We start from the raw sequence: 24319 nt of genomic DNA, 5'->3' as shown, positions 1-24319 counted from the left end.
GCATAAGGACCTGAGTTTGATCCCCAGAACCCAGAGTGGAAGGAGAGAACCAACTCTCCAAAGTTGTACTCTGACCTCCATGTACTCACTGTGGCACAGGCACTCAATAAACAAATAAATGTAATGAAATTTTTAAAAAATAAAAATAAAGCTGGGTGTGGTGGCACACAGCTGTTAGTCCTAGCACTTGGAAGGCAGAGGCCAGCTTGGTCTACATAGAGAGTTCCAGGCCATCTGGGGCTACAGGAAGACACTGCTCAAAAAGACCAAAAAATAGATAAAGCCATGGCTAGCAAATAAGGCTCTCCTGCGTTAGACATGGTGGTTCACCTGTAATCCCAGCACTCAGGAAAGGGAGGCAGAGGACTTCCTGAGTTCCAGGCCAGCATGGGTTATAGAATAAGACCCAATCTCAAAATAGAAAAAGAGGCTTTTTGCCTCATGTTATCCTTACAGTAGATCATAAAAAAATCAACAGGGATTGCCTATGTCAAATTAAAACACTTTTCTTTACTGGCAAGCATGGAGCTCCCTAAGCTCTGTAACCTACAGCTGAAAGTACTTATAAACTCTCTTCCTTTTAATTCTTCTTCTTCTTTTTTTGTTTTTGTTTTTGGTATTTTTGAGACAGGGTCTCCCTGTAGCTCCAACTATGTAGATCAAGATGGCCTCAAATTCAGAGATTCACCTACGTCTGCCTCTCCAGTGCTGGGATTAAAGGCATGTGCCACCACACCCAGCCATTTTCTTACTGAACACTTGTTCTTTCGTATTTCTTCACAACTTTATAATGTGCCATCCAATACATAAAAACAAAGTACTAAATTAACTATATAAATGATTTTAACCCATAGCATTTGGCATCTTACAAATAGCAATTCTATACAAACTTTTTGTAAACAAATTTGTGAAGAAAAAGCACAAAGATCATCTGCAAAGTTTCAGGGACTTAAGGGAAACTGTTCTTTAATAAACTTAGTCAAAGGCGCTTACAACACCTAGCTCATAAGATCAAATATAAGCGTCAAAATTAAAAAAAAAAGTATCAGACCCTAATTTTCACATTTTCCTTTACCATTAAAAGGCCTTGCTCTCAAATAAAATACAGGAAAGTATTTTTTGTTGTTGTTTTGTCTAGGAGCTGTGGGATGCAGAAGTGTGGGGTGTGGAAGGTCAAGACCAGGGGTCTGTGGCAACAGTGTCATCGTGGCACACAAGAAGAAAACCGAAGATCTCAAAGTTGGAAATGAGATACAGTAAACAATGTAGCTTAGGTCCCAAGAATGTAATGCTGGGAAGAGGCAGGGCCTGCAGGAACCCCCGCACCGTCCCAGGGCGATAAGAGTTCACTCACCTCTAACGCTGCCTGGGGGTCCTCGTCGATTAGAGCATCCGAGAAGCTCTGGAAAAACCTGCCAAGGAAACAAGGACTTCAGCAGGGCTCACTAATCAAGAAAAGAATACTAAAACAACAAGGGTAAAGTAAAACACGCACCGCTGGGTCGTTGCAGGTCCTGCTGCAGCCGCCGCCATCCCAAAGGGTCACGGGCTTCTACCCGAGCGGTTTCTACCGCGGTAACCTGCTCCACCGCCGCCGCCCGGAGGGGGGAGGGGGGGAAACTTCTGGAGAACACCAACCGAGCTTCCGTCCTCGGTAGCCAATCAACAGCCCCAGAGAGACGCTGAAGGGGGGGCGGAGGAAGAGGGGAGGGCGACGGGCCGGCAGGCGCGGGGCCGGCTGGGAAGGCGGAGGACCTGCTCTCCGAGCCCCGCCCACTAGCCCCGCCCCAGGACCGCACCAGGCCACGCCCCCCAAAGCCATGGTTACGGAGGCCGCGCTCCCTCTCGCTCTCCCGCACGGCCTTCAGGTCCTCAGTAGGAGCGTCTCAGAGCCACGCTGTAACGCTGGGATCCCTTCAGAGCTTGTGCGACTCAGGTGTGTTGGACTTCGCGCATGCCACGTCAAGCTCCGTTTTCCCTAGTTTCCATCATGGCTACCGCAGGCTGCCAAGCTTTCCGTGACGTCACTCGTGGCTACCAGTTCTTTTCTGGCAGTCGCAGAGACCAGTCTGGGGTGTCCTACCTAACCGACTGACCAACCGGAAGTCGTTTACTCATAGTGAGAACGAAGTTTATCTGTTGCAGCAGTCCGCACCCCAAACTTTCTTCCTGGTGGGTTTTACAGACCAAGAAAAGCCTTTTCTGAAGGCACGAAGGGGATGAAGGTGGCCTAAAGTCTCAGTGTTGTGTTCTAACTAACCGACCAGGCCTACCCCTCCACCATCATTTGAGCCAAGCAGATCGAATTACGAAACTTCCTGCAAGTTCTCTGTGACGCCGTTGTAAAGGGGAGCAGAAGTGGGAGAGGCACAACAGAAGCAAGTACTAGAACTAAAGTATCTACTGCATTCACACTGCACACCAAACTCTTGATTTCAAAGCAGTGAATGCCATCAAGAAGCCTAATGCCAAATCCATTCAAATAAATAAAAGGGGTGGTCAGGTAATGAATGATTTCCAAAGATGGCTTCTTCAAAGATGTGATACCACAGCTCAGCCTGGAAACAGTAGTCTCATGGAAGGAAAAGAAATGTCAATTCAGGCATTTGCTTGCCTGTCTATTGTTAAGCCTACCAGCTTTTCTGAGTTCTAACTCAGAAAGGCTTTAACTTTGCCTTTCCATCTTTTTCCCATAAAGGCTGAAATCCTAAGCGTATTTTCCCGTATAGTCTGGTCAGTCTTACTTTCTGTAAACACACCCTACCCCATGCAGTTGCAAAAAAATTAAAAAGGTCAATTTAGACAGGAAAAAATGTGTTTGAAAATGTAATAAGCGTATATTCAAGTTAAAGATGATATATGGCTTGAGTATGTGTCAGTCATAAAGGGATATAGGTGTGGAATACTAAAAAGGTCACAATGTTACTCTTCTAAAATATTTTTTATTGAGAATTTCATGCAGTGTATTTCGAGCATATTCAGATACACACCCCCAACTTCATGAATTCTATTTTTCTTTTTCAAAGGCTTATAGGCCTATAAACATAATGCTTATAATTTTGTGTTCCCCCAAATCCTCTTCTTGAGTGTGAGTCCATCCTCTGGAGCCTCATCAACCTGCCAGGTGTCATATCAAAAAAGGAAACTGATTCTCCTCCCAGCAGCTATCAATTGCCAAGAAATCTTTAGCTAGAGCTGAGGCTTCTTGCCCACCTCCCCCATCCACGCTGGGCTTTTGTCTGGTTCAGCCACAAGTGCTGTGGGCTCATATGTGCAACTACCCTATTGTGTCCAGGCAACAAGGTTTCTTTGTATTCATCCACCACCCCTGGCTCTTAGAATCTTTCTGTTTCCTCTTCTGACCCCTGAGATTTGGGAGGAGAGGGTGTGATATAAATGTCCCATATAGACCTTGCAGTCTCTTATTTTCTGCACACTGACTAGTTGTGGGTCTCTGTGGTAACTGCTATTTGCTACAAGAATCTTCTCTGGTGAGAGCTGAGAGATGTACTATCTATAGATATAATGCTAAGTCATTAGGAGTCAGTTTAATGTCCATTTAGCAGAACAGCAGTAGTAGGTTCTCCCCTAAGGCCTGTGACCTGTCTAGCCACAGGCTCTTGGCCCTGGTAACAGTACTAGATATGGCTACATCTTGTAAAGAAAGTGGGTCTTAAATCCAATCAGAAGGGTTTTTGTTATACCATAACATTTGTGCCATTATTACACCAATGGGCATATCTTGTGAGGCCAGTCATTATTGTAGCTCCAGGCTGGATAAGGTTGATGTTTAATTTTCAAGTAGCATGCACAGCACCTTCTAGTAGAAAGCTAGCCAGTAGAGATGAAGCTTCAAGGTCAGTACCAGCTTGATTTCTCCTCATTTGCTTTCATACGTAGTATCTTTGGCACTAGTCTTAACCATCAGGCTCTGGCAAGTAACCAAAAGCAATGGCAACAGCCAGTGTGGTTTGAGAGTCTGTAAGACACCCCTACTCGACAACTCCAAAAATGGGAGTCGTGCTGGCATTGGGTTTTTTTATTTGCTAGTCTGTGGTGTCTCTTAGGCCCATTGAACTCCTGTTATAGGGTAATTCCATTTAAACTCTTTTTATAATGTGTATGTATATATTTTAAGAAGTTTCTAAACTAGGTTTCCGTATGACTTTTTCAAAAGGCCTTTAGTGTTCGTTATCCCTCCCCTTACTCCCTCCTCTGCCCAGCCCTCCCATTTCCCATTCCATTTAATTTTTCCTATTCCACTATTCCTATTCCCCCTTTATTTCATCACATTCTATCTCCTATCCCGTGTACCTGCCCCCCATGGCCCCTTATTAATTTCCTCACCCCTATGGATTTTCCAACTGAAAGACATGTTACTTTTAATGATGCTAACATGGCATGAGTTTTGTTTTTTTTTAATCAAGAAAGGCAGTAATGGGGTCCAATTTGCACTTTGTAGGTATAGTCTGTATTGTACATGAATGGTTAAAGGGGAAAGAGAACAGTTGATGGAAGCTAACAGATCAAAGAAATGAATCTGAATCTACTGATTGTAGGAAGAGAGAGGAAGGTAGAGAGATACTTGGAGTAGAACAATGTGGGCTTACTGTCAAACTGAAAGGCCCAATTTCTGGTTTGAATAAATGGTGAGATGATGATGCCATTCGCTGAATTAGAAAACTAAAATGAAGCAGATTTTTAAAGGAAAGGCAGAGTTTTAACTTGGATCTATTGAGTCTAAGGTGGCTCTAAGTTTCTAAATGTTCCCAGCAGATATTAGAATACATAAAGATGGGACATGTAAAGATGAGACTTGTTCAGGTCTTTTGCATGAACATTTTAAAAACTGAGTTGCTGGTTTTATTTTTAATGTATGGTTTGGATGAGTTATTTCTCAGATACCTTTACTACAGAGATCTTGTGCCAGTTTTTATTTCATTCAATACTAATACAGTGTAGTCCACTTTACCCCTTAAAATCAGTACTTTTGTGTCATATATAAAACTTTGCCTATTCCAAGACTGTTAAAATATTTTCTTTTACGTGGTTTACTTTTCACATTTAAGTCTATTATTTATATACATTGAATCAACTTTTGTGAAATTATGACAGATTAAAGATTCATTTTTGGCCAGGTGTGGTGCCGCACACCTTTAATCCCAGCACTTGGGAGGCTGAGGCAGGCAGATCTCTGTGAGTTCAAGGCCAACCTGGTCTACATAGTGAGTTCCAGGACAGCTGGGGCTACAGGGAGATCCTGTCTCAAAAAGACCAAAAAAAAAAAAAAAGATTCATTTTTGCCTGCATACAGATACTAGACCAACCCTACTTATTGGAAAGGATCTTCATTTTCCCTACTAAATTTTATGGCTTCTTTATTACCATGTACAATGTTCAAGGCACCTTCTAGGAATCAGAATTACCAAACATACCAGCACATTAACTTTGGATTTTCTGTCCTCCAAAACTCTAACTCTGTTCATAACAACCCAGTCTTTGGTATTTTGTTACAGTAGCATAAATGAACTGCTATTTATACAGTGGCAAACCTCAATATTAACCTAGTTAAAAAGATTTGCTGAGAGGGCTCGTTGGGTAAAGGCATTTGCTACACAAACCCGGAGACCTGAGTTCAAACTCCAGGACTGACAGTAAAGGTAGAAAAAGTTATTCTATGACCTCCATACATGTGCTATGGCACATGTCCACACACACATCATGCATATGCACACACCATAAAAAACTATTTGGTTTAGTCAGGTGTTATGATACACACTTGTTATCCCAGTAATTGTGAGTCTGAAGTAGGAAGACTGCCAAGAGTTCAAGATCAGTTGGACTGTCATAGTTAAGTTCAAGGTCAGCCTTGGCAATACTTTGAGACCATTTCTCAGCAAAACAAAGCACACAAGCAGAGATGAGCATGGTGGCAGAGGCTTTTAATCCAAACACTCAGAAAGCAGAGGCAGGTGGATCTCTGTGAGATTGAGGCCAGCCTGGTCTACATACTGAGTTTCAGGCCAGCTGAAATATAGTGAGCACATATCTCAAAAAAAAAAAAAAAGTTACCATTGAGTGTAGAGGAACCACATTACAGAGACTTGTTTTCTTGAATTGTCTTCTATGTTTTCCAAGTGTACCAGTTAACTGATCAAGTTTCTAATAAGAAAACCTGTTTGAGGGCCGGTGAGATGGCTCAGTGAAAAAATAATCATTTGCTACATAAGCCTGATGGCCTGAATTTGGATCCCCAGAACCCAGGTAAAAGTCAGAAGCAATAGCACGGCATCTGTAGAACCTGTCTCAGACATGGTGGAAGGCAAGGGCCCACACCTGAGGTTGTTCTCTGACCAACACCTGAACACTCTTTGTAAAAGTATATTTACAGGGGCTGGAGAGATGGCTCATTAGTTTAGAACACTTACTCTTCCAGAGGACCTGGGTTTGATTCCCAGCACCAACGTGGTAGGTAAGAACCATCTGTAACTCCAGTTCCAGAGGATTCAACACCCTCTTCTGGCCTCTATGGGCACTGCACACATTTAGTGCACTTACATGCAAACAGGCAAAACACAAACATAAAAATATTTTTTAAAGTATATTTACAGCCCAGCCTCACAAAGTATATTTAATATTTTTGTTTTGTTTTTTGAGTCAAGTCTCATTTATCCCAGGGTGGTCACAAACTTACTAGGTAGCTAAGAAAGACCTTGAACTTCTGACCTTCATGTCTCTTCAGTACTGGCACTACACGTTTATGCCATCACAGCTACTAGCTATATGAAAGACCTAATAAAAGCTACATATTAATACTTGTAAATTAGATCTAACAACAAATCTTGCCTCATAACGTTGCAGATTGACATAATGTAGAGAAGTACTTAGCAGAGTACCTAGAGTCTACTAGAGGCTTCCCAAGGGCTTCTTGATATCAGAGTGGTGCATGCCTGCAATCCTGACACCTGACAGGGTGATAGCTTAAGTTCCAACCCAGCCTGTCTGTCCATGCCAGTCAGGACTAACAACAAAGTGGTAACCTATCTCAAAAAGAAAACAATGTAATGTTATTCCTGAGGATATTTTTATGCTTTCCCAGACTGGTTGTTACAGTTTGACCCCTCTAAGACTGATGCTGAAATTGAATTGCTGATACAACAGTGTTGAGATCCTTAAGAGGTGACTAGGTCATGGAAACAGAACTGTAACCTAATAGATAGTTGCTATTATTTTGGAGGTAAATTTTTATAAAAGCAGTTTCCTGCTGGGCGAAGTGGCAGGCCTTTGGTCCCAGCAGAGGCAGGTGGATCTCTGTGAGTTCAAGGCCAGCCTGGTCTACATATAGAGTGTTAGGCCAGCTGGGGCTACAGAGAGACCCTGTCTGGAAAAAAAACAAAATCAAAACAAAACAACATAAAAGCAGTTTCCTCTTGTTCATCTGCCCTTTTGCTATGAGATGCCAGCACCTTAATATTGGTGACAAAATAGCCTAAATCTTGATAATTCATTGTGTGATATCTAGAGACTGTCATGGCATGGCAAAAAGGCAAAGACGATCTAAAGGAGTGGGTTGATTTTTTGGTTTTTGTTTTGTGTTTTCGGTCTTTTTGAGACGGGGGGCTTCCTTGTAGCCCCAGCTGGCCTGGAACTCACTATGTAGATCAGGTTGGCCTTGAACTCACAGAGATCCACCTGCCTCTATCTCCCCAGTACTGGGATTAAAGGCATGCGCCACCACAACCAGCCTTAAAGGAGTTTGTACCACCGTAAATATTATAAAACATTCTCTTATTTTGGTCTTTTTGAGACAGGGTCTCCCTGTAGCCCCGACTGGCCTGGAACTCACTAGGTAGACCAGGCTGGCCTTGAACTCACAGAGATCCATCCCGCCTCTGCCTGGGACTAAAGGCGTGAACCACCATGCCTGGCTAGAAAACATTTTCTTTTTTTATTTTTATTTTATGTGTATGAGTGTGTTGCCTGCATGTATGTGAGTGCACCCATGTTGTGCAATGCCATGGAGGTCAGAAAAGAGCTTCGGATTCCCCTGGAACTGGAGTTAAGGACAGTTCATAGCTGCCATGTGGGTGCTAGGAATTGAACCTGGATCCTCTGCAAGAGCAGTCAGTGCTCTTAACCACTGAGCCATCTCTCCAGCCCCGAAAACATTCTTTAAGAATATCCTTTTAATAAACATTTGTCTGGGGCTGGAGAGATGGCTCTTGTAGAGGACCCAGGTTGGGTTCCCAGCACCTATGCAGTGGCTACAGCTAACAACCATCCTCACAGTTCCAGGGGATCCAACCCCCTCTTCTGGCCTCCATTGGCACTGCATGACAAGTGTACTTACATGCAAGCAAAACAGTAATACACATAAAATAAATTTTGCCAGGGGCTGTTGTGATGGCTCAATGGGTGAAAGCATTTGCTGGGGAAGTCTGAGGATCTGAATTTGATCCCTGGAACCCCTAGTAGAAGGAAAAACTAACTCCCAAAAGTTGTCCTTTCCTTGACACAAACTATGGCACAAACCTGTGTGTGCGTGTGTGTGTGCGCGCACACACACACACACACACACACACACAAATGTTAAAAAATAAACATTTTCCAGTTTGGTGGCACATACCTGTAATACCAGGAGTCAGGAGGCTAAGGCAGAAGGATCACCAGTTCCAGGCCGGCATGGGATACCTAGTAGGACCTTGCCTCAAAATACCCAAAGAAATACAAGAAACATTTACCTGAAAACAAATACTGAGATTTTTTTACATGATTTATTTAATAATAAACAATTAATGATACAAAAGTGTTTAGAGGATTCCAAAATTTAAATTTTTAAATACAAATTCACTTTGTAATATGAAAACATACAACATTATTCCTCTAAACATAATTTCTCATCTACAAAAATTTCTATACTAGAAAATTTGCAGAAAACAATTTTTTGTGACATTAAATGTACATTATTTACAGTTGAAAAAGTACTCTAAAAACTGTATTTCAGAAACTTGGATATATGTTATCTTTGTATGCAATTTCCCTCCCCCCTTCACCCACAGTAAAAAATAATCCAAAGAGAAAGCAATTATGCTTTTATAATAGCTGACTACTCAGCTGCATTAGCCCATCACTCAAGTTGCTTTCTTGGCCATTATGAGCCCCAACACTCTCAGAACAGCAGTGTGTCATTCAGCATGCAGCAATGGAAGTTTACTAATAATTAGCCATAATACACAGTGGTCAAAAAATTAATGACAAAGAACAGAGGAAGAATTTATGAGGTTTTACTGAAAACAGAAAATTTTCTTGAAGAAAATGTTTTTCTCCAGCATTTGACCTATATTTACATTAGGAAATAATCTTGTAATGTGAATAATTTGAAGTATAGGTATTAAAAATGGTCAAATTTATAGTAAGAAGGGAAAATGTAGATCATTTGTCTAATCCAATGCATCCCCCTGGCTTTTTTTTTTTTTTTTAACCAGGATGATTAAGGGCCCAGAAGATCACTCCCTTGCCCAAGGTTACACAGCTAGTTAGTGGGAGTGCCACTCACAGACTGACACCTTTGTAACATCCTACTTCTGAAACCCAGGTTCAGACATTATTATCACAGGCACATTTCAATTGTTGTTGTTTTCTTTGGGTTTTTTGAGGCAGGGTTTCTTGTAGCCCAGGCTGCCCTCTATTTCATTATATCACCGAGGTGACCTTAAACTCCTGCTCCTCCTGCCTCTACCTCCCAAGCACTGGGGTTACAGGTATATGCCACCACATGAAGCTTACATTTCAATTTTTTATGTTATTTTACAAACTAAAAGTATATAAAACAGTGCAGCCAACTAAAGTCAATCTAAGTGACATCATAATTTTAACAGTATAAAGTAAGTTTCTTGCATCTGAGTCAAGACTTAAATTATACAAATGGAATGAAAATATTTCCTATATAAATTTCCTGTTGACTTATATTTAAGTATTGTATTTACAAAAGATTCAGATAAGCTAATACAATGTAAAGTTAGAAAAGAAGCTTTAAAAATACTTATAGCAAACTGAAAAAAATCAAGAAGAATGTCTTCATAGTATAAAATGCCTGTTCCTTCACAATTGAATTCTGAAACATTTAGAAGAGAAACACTTAGGTTTTCCTCCCTCATCTAGCAAAGTCAAAATTCTAAATTATTTTTAACAATTATAAAATTAGGAACTTCTGTGGATCTATCTTAGAAAAATGAGTTCAATTGAAAAAATAACCATCATTCCTTTGGCATAGTAATTAAAAAGAGTTGGGCTCCAGCAGTTCATTTTGTTTCATAGCTACCTGAGAGGTAAATCCATTTGAATTGGACACCACCATCACGTAAGGCTGTGGCTGCTGCTCAGTTTTCTCAGTGCCTTCATTCAAATGATCTTCAACCTCCTTTTCCTCTGTTTCCTGTTTAACAGTTTTTGTTTCCTGAGCTTTGATGACTGAAGTGATTACAGTGCCGGGTGGGTGCGCAACCAGTTGTGAACTTCGAGAAAAGGTCACCACGGGTGTAGTAGCACTGAAGGATGGGGATGAAGCCACACTGACAGTCCCATTGCAAATGGACTGAATGTTGCTTGTAAGAACCTGCTGTACATGGGTAGTGCCAAAGACAACCGAAGGAGGAGAGCCTGGCTTCTGTGACTGCAGCATGACATTTTCTTTCAGTACCGTCATGGGCTGTGATGATGGAATAGCTTGTAAAATAAATCTCTGTGACCCAGCCCCTGATGATGGCTCTGTGCTGGCTATAACCGTTGTGAGGGGCACTGTCTGGAGTGTCACTGTGTGCAGCTGCTGATTGCCAGGAGATACAACTACTGGAACCTGGGTTGAAGCCTGTATAGTCCTATTGAGATTACCAAATAGAAGTGAGACAATTAGCAAATTCGATATCACTTAAAACTTTAATACTTGACAAGTTATTTTACATTCCAAATGCTACTTCCCCTATTTTTATCACAGCATAACAACAATCATACCAGACCTTGGTTTTTGTTTTGTTGTTGTTATTGTTCTTTTTGAGACAGGGTTTCCCTGTAGCCCCAGCTGGCCTGGAAATCACTATGTAGACCAGACTGGCCTTGAACTGATCCACCTGCCTCTGCCTCCTGAGTGCTGGGATTAAAAGTGTACGCCACCACCCCAGGCTTCAAACCTTGTTTTAAACATTATAAAGGCTTCCTGTGGTAGCACACATCTATAATCACAACATTCAGGGGGGCAGATGCAGAAGGAACGCTGCCTGTTCAAGGAGAAGGAGTGCCATGATTTTGCCACCAGTCTGGACTACAAAGTCAGACAAACAAACAAAAAATCCGAGGCTGGAGAAATGGCTCAGTGGTTAAGAGCAGGTTCGATTCTCAGCACCCACATGGCAGCTAACAACTGTCTATAACTCCAGTTCCAGGGGATTGGACATTCTCTTCTGGCTTCCTTGGACTCTGCATGACGGGGTGCACTTACATACGTGAATACAAAACACTCATTCACATAAATTAAAAAATGCATCATGGTATCTCTCAGATTGCTGTGGCCTTAGTCTATTAGATATATTTAAAAGAACAATATCAGCTGGGTGTGGTGGCACACACCTTTGATCCCAGCACTCAGAGGAGGCAGAGGCAGGTAGATCTCTGTGAAATTGAGGCTAACCTGATCTGCAAAGCAAGTTTTAGGCCAGCTGGGGCGGCAGCAAAACCCTGTCTCAAAACCAAAAAAAACCAAAAGCAAACAAAAAGTCCTAAATGTTCTAAAATCCGAAACTTTAAGAGTGAGCATGTTGCATAAGAAGAAAATTCCACACCTAACTCTATGTGATGGGTCATAATCAAAACAGGTACACTCAAAATATTATTTTTAAAATGATGCTTAAATTTATATGAATGAAGTATAAGTAAACAGATCTGAGGTTTATATTTAGGTTTGGTTACATTCCTAAGATAGTTCATTATATGCAAACATTTCAAATTCCAAAAGCAAAATCCACAATCTGAAATTGTTCTGGTCTCAAACATTTTGGAGAAAGGGTACTCAGCTGGTAGGTGACTGATTTAAAGAAAAGCAACTTTAGAAATGGCCAGCTGGGGCTACAGGGTGACCCTGTCTCAAAAAGACAAATTAAAAAAAAAAAAAAAAAAAAAAAGAAGTGGCAGGCCGGGCATGGTGGCACACGCCTTTAGTGCCAGCACTTGGGAGGCAGAGGCAGGTGGACCTCTGTGAGTTCAAGGCCAGCCTGGTCTACGTAGTGAGTTCTAGGCCAGCTGGGGCTACAGGGAGACCCTGTCTCAAAAAGACCGAAAAAAAAAAAAAAAAAGAAGTGTCAAGTATCCATGGAACACTCAGGGAACTAGGAAACTAGACATAGTGATTCTGAAAGAGTTTGAAAACCACTGGAAGTAGAGCTCCCAACTTTCTTGGCACGTCTTATGTTTTGGATTGCTTTTTATTTTATTTTGTTTTTGAGACAGGGTCACTTTAAGTAGCCTAGGATGGTCTGGAACTTGTGAATCTCCTGTGTCAGCCTCCTGAGTGCTGGAATTATAGGAATAAGTGACCATCATGCCCTTGACTATTTTTCAGAAATTGACATTTAGAGTAAAATCTATCATTTGCATCTAATACAGTATCCATAATCTAATACCTATTTTGCCAGTATATTAATTGTACAAAATGTTTCATTATGACTTTTTTTTTTTTTTTTTTTAGTCTTTTTGAGACAGGGTTTCCCTGTAGCCCCAGCTGACCTGGAACTCACAAATAGACCAGGCTGGCCTTGAGCTCACAGAGATCTGCCTGCCTCTGCCTCCCCAGTGCTGGGGTTAAAGGAAAGGCCTGTACCACCACGCTCTGCTATGACATTATCATGTACTATTTAGTCACACACCTCAATTTAGTGCCTTTCAAAAGTAGGGATGTTTTTTGTTTATTTTCCTGTTTTCAAAGGGGCAGTCTGAGTAATTCTAAGAAGAGGGTCCCAGTGACTAGCTGTGGCCATCAAATTTCTTCTGTCAACACAAATAAGCAGAATAAAGTTGGCCTAGAAACCAGTGGAAGAAACATATACTCCAACTATACATTCAGTTATCACATGTGACAAATAGAACCCAGAAGCAAATAAAACATTAGAAGGAAAAACAGAGAAGAAGGGCTAAAGAGGCATTCCTTTAATAAGATTTTCTTTTAAAGTACCAGTCCTGTCCAATTAAGACAGAAAATAAAAATCAACTTGCATCTTTGAATATTTGTAAATATCAAAATTGAAATCTGAGCTGAGATAGAACGTTTGCCTAGCATGCATAAGGTCCTGGAGCTCCATCTACAATAAATACCTCAAAGGAAAAAAAAAAAGTCTAATTTTCTGTCAAGGAAGACTGAATCATCCATATCTGTCTTTAAGTAACAAACTTGAATCAAGATCAATCAAACAGAACATCAGCATTTATATTATACAAATTTAGGGTAGAATGCTGCTAATGGTAATAATCATATTCTTTTTTGTTTTCTTTTGGTTTGGTTTTGGGTTTTTTTTTTGAGACAGGGCCTCCCTGTAGCCCAAGCTGGCCTGGAACTTGTTATGCAGATCAGACTGGCCTCAATCTCACAGAGCTCCTCCTGCCACTGCCTCCTGAGTCCTAGGATTAAAGGCATGTGCCATGCCTGGCATAAAGAACCATTTTCAATGGCTCCATAAGGGTCAATAATAATGTTCTGGAAACTGTGAGAGAATAAATGGAGGGACCCCAAGAACCACAAATAAGCATGTAATTTGGGGTCTTCAACTCCTGCCCCATTCTAAAATCAAATGAGAACAGTTCTAAGTTTCTGCAGAAGACCAAACTAAGGATAGGGTTTTCTTAGTTGATTGGTTGTTTAGCATTTTTCCTGGGACTCTTATGTAAGTCTGATTTGATTAAACTATAAAAACTTTTCCATCATCTGGCACCTGAAAATGACCGGAGGTTCTTGACCTCCCCACTTAAACTTCAGAACTGTTCCAAAATAGAATCTTCCCAAACAATAGCATTTATTTCTTGGTACTCAGTGCATTCTAAATGTTACATTATGACAATTTATAGTAAATTTTTGTAGATTCTGATACAGTAGGCCAAATAAATTGATAGAGTAACATCTGGTACATCTAGCCCTATCTAGGAGATAGAGGCAGGGTACATTTTTAAATAGCAAAATAGCAAATTTGGGCCACTCAAGGCTATATATTTGTCTCAAAAAAAGAAAAGAGGAATCACTGATAAAATAAGAATTTTAAAAAATATTTTTATTTATTATTTTATGTGTATGAGTGTATTGCCTGCATGTATGTGAGTGTACCCATGTTGTGCAATGCTGCGGAGGTCAGAAGAGGGCTTCAGATTCCCCTGGAACTGGAGTTAAGGATGGTTCATAGCCGCTATGTGGGTGCTGGGAATCGAACCCGGGTCCTCTGCAAGAGCAGTCAGTGCTCTTAACCGGTGAACCATCTCTCCAGCCCCAATAAAATAAGAATTCTATCTAAAGATTTTACTTCTAAATCTTGACCCCCTTAGCAAATAATGTCTCTGATCAGAACATCGTATAGAGATATACACTGATCGTTTTATTAGTGTTCTCACCTAACACTCTGAACCGAAGAATTGACTGTTTCTTCCTGCACAGTACTGGTTATGGTTGCTTCTCCTTCTGGGACAGCTTGTACTGGCTGAACTACATGAACAGTCCTGAAGAGCTGGGTAGGATATGGAGCCTGTGAGGGCTGCACTGTCCTCAAAATGTCTGATGGCTGTGCAACTTCCACAGGATCTTTGGGTTTTGTAGCTTTAGGATTCCCTGGTTTTAGAATTGCAGTGGCCCCTCCTTTTATTCCTGGACTTGAAGATACTCTTGATCTACTTGCTTGATTCCGACTTGAGGTGGCTGTTGACGATAATGATGGATCGGAAGACTCTATGCTAGAACTTGGATCCTCATCATCTATATATATGAGATCTTTCGGCATTTCTTTAAACTGATACACCAATCGCTGACCTTCTACTTTTGCCAGAATACCTCTTTGGTAATAGTACCTAATAAAGAAGACAATTTCATCAATATCCTATTCAATCAAACATAAATTAAAATGATAGTCAACAAAATAAATTTTCTTAATCATAAAACTTTAAAGTTAGAATCAAATTTATTAGGCCAAGAGCCTGTGGCTACACAGGATTACTATTCTCCTTAAACAGACATTAAACTGACTCCTAATGACTTACTGTTTTACCCATACATTAGTGCATTTCTCAGTTCTCACCAGAGAAGCTTCTTGCAGTAGAAGCTTCTTCTTGGCCACAAATGGTCAACACAGATAGACTAAGAGACTGTGGAGTGCTCAGCCCTAAATAGGACAACTATATCACCCTCTCCTCCCAAGGCTCAGAGATTGTTGTGGAAAAGAAGGCAGAAAGATCATAAGCGCCAGTGGTGGTGGATGAATATAAGAAAAAAAATGTTTTCCAGATACACAGGCAACACATGTGAACTCATAGAAGTTGTGACAGTATGCAAGACCTAGGCAAGTTCAAACCAAACAAAATCCCAACATGGAAGGGGGAGGTGGGCAAGAAGCCCAACCCTAGATGAAGATCTATTGGCAACTGATAGCTGCTGGGAGAAGGAAGAGTCCGTTTTCTTTAAAGAAGTAAGGTTTGATAGGTTAACCAGACTCCAAGGAATGGACCCACTGCATCCCCAAGAGCATTTGGGGGACACAAATTAAAAGATTTGCTAGGCCATGGGGCTGGAGAAAAGGCTCAGTGGTTAAGAACACTGGCTGTTCTTGCAGAAGACCCAGGTTCAAATCCCAGCACCCACATGGCAGCTAACAACCATCTGTAACTCCAGTTCCAGGGTATCTGACGCCCTCTTCTGTCCTCCCTGGGCATTGCAAGATATGATGCATTTACATACATGCAGGCAATACACGCATAAACATAAAATAAAAATAATAAAAATAGTTTTAAAAGGTCGTGCTAAACCTTAAAAAATGATAAAGAACATGAAATGGGTGGGGGTAGGAAGGTGGGGGTAGATCTAGGAGGGGATGGGGGAGGGGTCTGAATATGGTCAAAATACACTGTATGAAATTCTCGAAGAATTAAAAAACATTTTTGAAAATGAGGAAATTTGTAAATGAAGGGCAGTTATACAGAATATACACATATATTTATACACAGATTAAATCTTCACTAAGGACTGACAGGATGGCTCCGTAAAGTGCTTGCTATAAGCATAAGGTCCTGAGTTCAGATCTTCAGCACTCATGCAACAGCTAGACCTGGTGGCACATATCTGTAATTTGACTCAATTGTGTGAAGTTTAGTTATATACAGTAAAAGTGATCCAAATGTTGGCACTGAGTTCAATAAAATCAAAACCTTAAGCAACTCTTGAGAAACTGACAACCCGTGTCTTCTTTGTATATTGTCCTTTCTATAAGTGTCTCTTTCTCGATCTTTTAATGCCCATGCTGAGATCTATATTAAAACATTTCCTTAATACATTGCAACTCAGCTTCACAAAAGCGCAAACAAGTATATTAACAAAAGAAAAATATAATCTTCTCGGTGTGGTGATGCATGCCTTTAAACCCAGCCCTTGGGGCTGGAGAGATGGCTCAGTGGTTAAGAACACTGGTTGTTCTTCCAGAAGACCCAGGTTCGAATCCCAGCACCCACATGGCAGCTAACAACTGTCCGTAACTCCAGTTCCAGGGGATCCCACTGCCTCTTCTTTCCTCCAAGGGCATTGAACGACATGGGTGTACTTACCTACATTCAGGCAATACACGCATACACACAAAATGTACCTTCTCACTAAGTACTTGCATTACCACTATTAGTACTTTGGGATGAATTTAAATGTATGAGTCCAATGGGTAATTTACAATCCTAATGATACACATCTTCTGATCCCTTTATAAATAAAACACAGATTGAGTATTCATTTTCTGAAATGCTTGGGACCAACAGTGTTCTAGAATTTTAGAAGTGCTTTTTAAGTTATTTAAAAATATTTGCATAGGCCTTGCCAGTTAAATGTCCAAATTTGAAAATGTCTCCAAATCCTAATGTTTTAACCACTGATCAGTGCTCAAAAAGTTTCAGAATCTGGATTTCTGATTTTAGACTAAAATCTGCTGTTTGTACGACCATTTTTGGAACAAAAATATTTTTCCCAATTGGAATAACATTTAACTTTAAATGTGTGCAGATTTTTGTAATTATTGTGGTCTTACTACTACCATAAATACAATTCACAGACTGGGGATGTAGCTTGGTGATAGAGTACTTGCCTAGCGTATACAAGGCCTTGCGTTCAGTCCTCAGCATTACAAAAAACAAATAGCACAAGTTCAATTCACCATTTCTTCAATCCCTTAATTTTTAAAGTTACCTATGTTTTCAATATATAGGAAATGATAATGCTTAGAACAACAGAAATGCCACATACCTGAGTGCTCTTCCCATGGTCTCGTAATTCATATCAGGTTTGTTTTTGTGCTTCCCCCACAATCTAGACACTGCTTTAGAATCTACCAGTTTAAAAATTCCTTTTTCTCGCTGTGTCCATTTGATGTATTTAGGGCAGGTAGCTTTGTCCTGAAGCAGTGCCAGTAAAAACTCCCATAGATAAATTGTGTTTCCTGAAACAAAACCAATTTATGTTTAAGGGACCAAATTTTCTTTTAAAAGAGCACCAAAAAAAAAAAAAAAAAGAAGTCTTAAAAGTTCCATCTCTAGTCACACAAAAATATTACATAATTCAATTGACTGATAAAATTCACTTAGTATTAGTGATACAGTCATAATTTTTAGGATTTAGTAAAGGTCTTCTTCTTAGTCTCATAAAAGATATCCGAACGGGCAATCTTCTGAATTAGATTTGTGATGACTCAAGGAGAAAATACGGAAAACATTCTGATTGCCTCTTCAAGAGTTATCACATAGTAGAAAACACCAAAAATTGTGCAAAGGTGGGCCATTTAATCACAGAACTTGGAAAGCAGAGATAGGCATCTCTCAGTGAGCAAGGCCAGTCTGGTCTAGTCTGTATAGCAAGTACAGGCCATCCAGAGCTGCATAGTGAGACTATCTTTTTTAAAAAATAAAATAAAACAAAACACAAAGACTTTCAATAGTCATTCCCTTCAAATTAGAACCAATACATCAACCATAATAGTGTTCTTCAAATTTGAGCCACAGCTATTAATAAAACTAGAACTTCAAAACAACATAATATAATCTATGAACTCAAACTCTAGCCTGCTGAACTTCTACAAAAGCATCTCTAAATGCAAGAACAAATTATCATAGGTAAGTAAAACTAACTCAAATGGATTTCATAGACTACTTTAATACCAGCCTCTTTACAGAAACTGATAACTGTCTATTGTAAGCACTAAGCAACAGTAAATTCTATTCAGTTTCTTGGGTTTTATTTTTGGTGTCTTGTTTTCTTTGTGTTGTATTGTTTTGTGCTGTGTTTTGTTTGTGTTGTGTTGTGTTTTTCTGAAGACAGTGTCTCCCTTTAGCCCCAGCTGACCACAGGGACCAGGCTAGTCTCATCTCACAGAAATCCACCTGCCTCTGCCTCCAGGAGGGCTGGGATTAAAGGCATGTGCCACCACTCCTATCAGTAAATTCTGTTTGGATATAACAAGAAAACTGATGAGCTGAATGTGGTGGTGTGGCACCTATAATCCCAGCACTTAAGAGGTAGAAGCAGAAGGATAAGCAGTTTAAGACTGACCCTGGCTACATAATGATTTCCAGGCCAGCCTGGACTACATGATTTAACACTCCACCCCACCTCATCAAGAACAGTAAACCAAGAAAAGAATAGAGAGAAGGGGAAGGAAAAGAATGACAGGGGAACTCGATCTGTACTATAAGAAAATCAGAGTAGCACTTACCTTTCCCATCTTTATTTTTCTTCTTCACAGATATATTTGGTGTAGTGGTTGGGGAATCTGGCCGTGGTGGTTTTGTTTTTCTTCCTGAAATCAGAATAGCTTTGAATAAATATTTGCCCTCAAAATTGAAAGGAAATGGGTAATTTAGCTATTTTGTCATCTATTCAAAATTTCTAGTGGCAAATTTTTATATATAGGTCATATAAACTGGTCTCTCAAAAGGCTGTTGACGAAAAGAAAAATAACCAGTGAAAATTGAACAGTAAGGAGGTTAATCACAAATAATCACTTATACATGAAATTATTCTTCAGGACTGGAGATATAGCTCAATGGCAGAGAGCTTGCCTAATGTGCACAAGTCCTGAGTTTGATCCCCAGCACTGGGTCTGAGTTTGATCCCTAGCACTGGGGTGGGGAGTGGGTAATGAAAAAGAAACCAGAAACTAAACTTCCACTCATCTATAAAAATAAGATTAAATTTCAAATATTTTATTTCATCTTTGAGAAAATTACAATAGTGCTTTCTTAAAATTTTGAAGCATATTCTTGACATTGATAAAACTTGGGCTTGGGGCTGGAGAGATGGCTCAGCATCTGCAAGAACTGATTGTTCTTGCAGAAGACCCAGGTTCGAATCCCAGCACCCACATGGCAGCTGATAACTGTCTGTAACTCCAGTTCCAGGGGATCCAACAGCCTCTTCTGTCTTCCACAGGCATTGCACGACTCGGGTGCATTTACCTACATGTAGGCAATACAATGCATACACATAAATAATAAATAAAATATATATATTTTTAAAAAGAATCCACTTTCTTTAAAAAAAAAAAACTCGGGCTTAAAAAATAAGTAATAAGGCCGTATGTGATACTGCATGCCTTTGATCCCAGCAACTCAGTGGGGAGAAGGAGGTGAATCTCTTGAGTTTGAGGTCAGTCTGATCTATTTTGAACATTCCAGGACAGCCAGGGCTACCCAGTGAGACTTTGTCTCAAAAGAATAAAAAATAAGATGGCTCAGCAGTTAAGATCACTTGCTACTCTTGTGAAGGACCAGAGTTCTGTTGCCAGCACCTTTACTAGGTGACTCACAACCACCTGTAACTCTAGCTCCAGAGGATCCAATGCCCTCTTCTGGATTCCAAAAACATCTGCACTCACGTGCACATACCCACACATAAACATATAATTAAAAAATAAAGCAAACAACATGAAGGAAAAAGAAGAAAACAAACTGCCCTCAGAAAAACCTGCCATTACCAAGCTCTTTTTGGCTCTGGATAAAAAAGTTTAGATGAAAACTTGAGGTTTTAAGAAAACTGAAAAATCTAAGCCAGTACAGATGATTCAGCAGGTAAAGGCACTTGCTGCCAAACCTGACAACCTGAGTGTGATCCCCAGGTCCCACACAGTAAAAAGAAAGAACTGTCTCCCTACAAATTGTCCTCAGACCTCCACAAATGCACCATGGCATATGCCCACCTACCTACACACACACACACACACACACACACACACACTCACATGCGTGCACATGCATATGTAAAATGCAATTAAAAACAAAGCTGGAAAATCTTTCTGTAAGACATACCAAATATTTTCAATGCATAAGATAATTTTTAGGAGGCTAGAGAGGTGGCTCTGCAGTTAAGAGTACTGGTTGCTCTTGCAGAGGACCTGGGTTTGATTCCCAGCACCCACACAGCAGCTAACAACTGTCCTCGCTCCAGTTCCAAGGGATCCAAAACCTTCTTCTGACCTCCACAGGTTATTTCCCGACATGGTTACACTTACATGCCTGCAAACAATACACTCATATACAAAATAAAAATAATAAAATATTTAAAAGGTAATTTTTTAAAAGAAATGACTACTATGAAGAAGTATCGCAATTTGTTTGATGCCCTCATTTTTCACTTACATTTCCTAATTAGTGCAAAAATATCCTTTAATAAAAATCACATTAAGACTGACCATTCAAGCAAAGCAAGTTAAGCGCCCACCTTTCTTTCTTTTAGGCTGTTCTGGGGATGAGGCTTCTGGTGAGTCTGCATATGTCTCCTGCACCGGTTGAGTTTCCATCACTTCGGGAATGCCATCTAATGTGACGGATACATGGGTGATTGGAGCAACAATGTCATCTTCAGAGGAACTAAATATATTATTATCTAATGGAAATAAAATTAATTATAATCAACTTTATTATAAACCAAAAAATTTCACAAAATACCTTCTTGTTTCTATGAAGATTAGAGTAGATATAAAATCTTAAAATCCCCTCTCTGCTTTTTATTTCCTCTGCTCTACATCAAGGCTCCTCCATTAGCCCAGCCTGGGCAGGACGTGCCTTTCTACCAGCAGTCTATCTTCGCTCTCATCCCCACATCTGTTTTCTGAAACCCAAGTTCGATCTGACCAAATTATTTCACTATATAAATGCTTTGTACTCTGAAAATAAAAGGGATTATAGGAAAAATATTTCCCTATAATTTACTGAGTAAAAACAATATAAACAATCCGAACTCCATAACATGCCTTTCAAAGCTTCCATAGTCTAAACCAAATGTATCTTTCCAATCCCATCTCCCATTTACCATGACACTTAACACTTCAACTCTATAAAAACATTTTTCTCTCAAAAAAGTTTTTTTTACAAGTTTGTGTCTATGGTTGGATCCATTGATTCCCTCCAACTTTAATATCCATTCCTGTCTCCTCTATCTATCACAAGTGCAATTGTCATTTGGTTAAACGTTCCTTCCACAAAGCTGATATTCTCAGATGGCACAGAATTGCCTCCAAAACATTCTGTAATCACTCTTTCAGTTCTCAGCATCATTCATACATGTAACTGACTTCAACGTTAAACTCTAAGATTGAGGAAACAAGTAGTATCTATTCTTTGATAGCATGTCATTGCTAATGCACTGCTGTATTTATCACAAATTTCAATATATATCTTGAATTCATTTAGCAATTTTTTTCCAAATCTCAGTCCTTCCTTGTCAGAAAAGTCAAAAGGAGAAAATCAATTTAAAAACAGATCAAAGGCTGAAGAGATGGCTCAGTGTTTAAGAGCTCAAACTGCTATTCCATAAGTACTGTTCCTAGCACCTGTGGCAGAAGGTTTATAACTACCTGTAACTCCAGCTGCCTCCACAGGCACCTGTACAAATGTACACACACACAAACACATGCACACACACACACACACACACACCATTTAAAATAAAATTTAAAAAATAAAAACAATCTGGCAATGAATTTTATGCAACAAAGGACTAGTAAATTTTTCAATAGGCTTTGCCTACTCACTATGATTACCTGTACAGACGAATTATACTGTGTTCAGTATAGTCTGTGTTCAAAAACCAATGAGATTAAATTAAGAGACAAAATTTTACATAATCTATTATCTGATAAAAGACAGATTAGCTTTTGTTCTAAAAAGCTTCATTCCTGAAATCATAAATTCTTTAAAAAGAACATTTTAGTTGTTACCTCAACTAGTACTTATCCCTTAAAATGTGTTTGGGACCCCCAAAATATTAAAAAAATAAACAAACCAGTCTCTTCTGTTCTGACATTCGTCACCTAATAGGAAGGGGTGGCAAGAATAGCTGCAAAGCATACAGGCTGTGCAGTCATGGGCACTCACTTATTCGTTTTTCATCCAGTATGGGACCAAGAGAATCCATATTAAGGAGTGCCTCTGCAGCCTCAATGGTTTCAATTGTTTCATCTCCATTGTGACAAGAAGCTTCAACTACAACATAAAGAAAAAACAGTATTAGCTGCAACATATTTTCTGCTGAGATTCACATCCTGCTGATCTCCTGATATATATATTTAGCATATAAACTGTAAGATATAAAACATATAAAATAATAATGAATCAAAGTATTTTCCTGTATGATTTTTGTGGGAGCAGGAGGCAGAGGTGGATGCATATGTCTTACAATGTAGCCCATGCTGACCTCAAACATGCAACAATATTCCTGTCCCACCCTCCCAAGTGCTAAGATTACTGGTGTGAGCCACCACCCAATTGCCTTTTTATTTCTTGACTTTTAAAAAAGTGTTAATACTATTGTCATTTTTATTGTTATATATGTGTGTGTGTGCGTGCGTGCGTGCGTGCGTATGTGTGTGTGTGTGTGTGTGTGTATGATATGTGCGGGCATATGCATGCTACAGTACGCAAGTGGAAGTCAGAGGACAACTTTGTGGAGTTGATTGTCTCCATCCACCTCTACATGGGATCTAGGAATAGAACTCAGGTTGATGCACTGAGCCACCTCACGAACCCTTTTGGGGGCTTTTTGTGACAGTTCTCTACATATAGCCCTAGCTGGCCCAAAATACACATTGTAGACCAGGCTGGCCTCAAATGTGTGACAATCCTTCTGTTTCTGCCTCCTGAGTTCTAGGATTATATGCACGCATCACTATTACCAAGCATCTATCTAGTTTTTATTTTAAAAATTCTTTGTCCTCACCTCCCTCTGCTTCCCTGGGCCTGCACCACCGGCTAACTCTACTAGCCTGCACTACCATCCTCAGGCCTCTTGGGGTAAGTCTATAGCGCAACTCTCGCGCCCGGACTTCCTAAGGCATATTCACCCTTCCATCCCTCCCCCCGTTCTATACTCCTAGTTTGGGCCCTACGCCATTCCTAGTCTTGGGGTCCCAGACACCTGGGGAACCAATACTGCTTCCTGATCCTTCTCACCCAGACCAACTCAGTCCCTTTCTTGGGCTCCAGGAGCACCGGTTCTGGTCCCGGCCCCGCCCTCACCTCCCTCTACTTCCCTGTTCCCCCTTCCCTCCCTCCCCCCGTTCTATACTCCTAGGTTGGGCCCTACGCCATTCCTAGTCTTGGGGTCCCAGACACCTGGGGAACCAATACTGCTTCCTGATCCTTCTCACCCAGACCAACTCAGTCCCTTTCTTGGGCTCCAGGAGCACCGGTTCTGGTCCCGGCCCCGCCCTCACCTCCCTCTACTTCCCTGGGTCCTGCAACACCCGCCAGCCTCTTTCTGGGGCTCCAAGGCTTACCTTTCCTCTCCCTGATCCTTTGCATCCAGTACAACCCAGCTACTCAATCCACTCCCTGGGAAATCTTGGGGCTTCTTCCCGCCCCATCTGCCTTTGCATCGCTGCGTGGCGCGGCCACGGCCAGGGTCTCAGGTCAATCCAACACCCAAGCTCCTGAGGCCAAAAGCATTCTTAGAAGATTCCAGACCTAAGGAAAACTTCTGATCCACAGTGGAATTGGGCCACCGCGGAACTCCTGAAGACAAAATCAATCCGGCCTCAACAATATAAAATCAAAAGAGAGA

At 40.5% G+C, this 24319-nt stretch overlaps 2 protein-coding genes across 7 annotated transcripts in view; both read right to left on the bottom strand.

Moving 5' to 3' along the window:
• The window catches only part of Sugt1 (SGT1 homolog, MIS12 kinetochore complex assembly cochaperone), a 56150-nt gene extending 54495 nt beyond the window's left edge, over nucleotides 1-1655 (bottom strand). Inside the window, exons 1-2 of the mRNA XM_008854700.3 lie at nucleotides 1496-1655; nucleotides 1355-1412 (exon numbers count right to left, since the gene is read on the bottom strand). Of these exons, the coding sequence (XP_008852922.1) occupies nucleotides 1355-1412; nucleotides 1496-1533 (96 nt within the window). The 5' untranslated portion in view covers nucleotides 1534-1655. The remainder of the gene's footprint in view (nucleotides 1-1354; nucleotides 1413-1495) is intronic.
• A 7773-nt stretch (nucleotides 1656-9428) lies between these two features.
• Elf1 (E74 like ETS transcription factor 1) overlaps nucleotides 9429-24319 on the bottom strand; it is a 101671-nt gene continuing 86780 nt past the window's right edge. For 3 of the 6 annotated variants that reach the window (XM_008854697.3, XM_029556979.1, XM_029556980.1), the window contains 6 exons: nucleotides 22636-22743; nucleotides 20981-21145; nucleotides 18978-19061; nucleotides 17516-17708; nucleotides 14641-15090; nucleotides 9429-10877 (listed from right to left, as the gene is read on the bottom strand). In XM_008854697.3, the coding sequence (XP_008852919.1) occupies nucleotides 10277-10877; nucleotides 14641-15090; nucleotides 17516-17708; nucleotides 18978-19061; nucleotides 20981-21145; nucleotides 22636-22743 (1601 nt within the window). In that variant the 3' untranslated portion in view covers nucleotides 9429-10276. The remainder of the gene's footprint in view (nucleotides 10878-14640; nucleotides 15091-17515; nucleotides 17709-18977; nucleotides 19062-20980; nucleotides 21146-22635; nucleotides 22744-24319) is intronic. The other 3 variants (XM_029556978.1, XM_017794764.2, XM_017794765.2) reach the window with 1 other exon arrangement.

This window comes from Nannospalax galili, unplaced genomic scaffold, assembly GCF_000622305.1.
Source record: "Nannospalax galili isolate Female #2095 unplaced genomic scaffold, S.galili_v1.0 scaffold386, whole genome shotgun sequence".
Taxonomy (NCBI): Eukaryota; Metazoa; Chordata; class Mammalia; order Rodentia; family Spalacidae; genus Nannospalax; species Nannospalax galili.
This window is presented reverse-complemented; position numbering and strand designations above follow the sequence as displayed.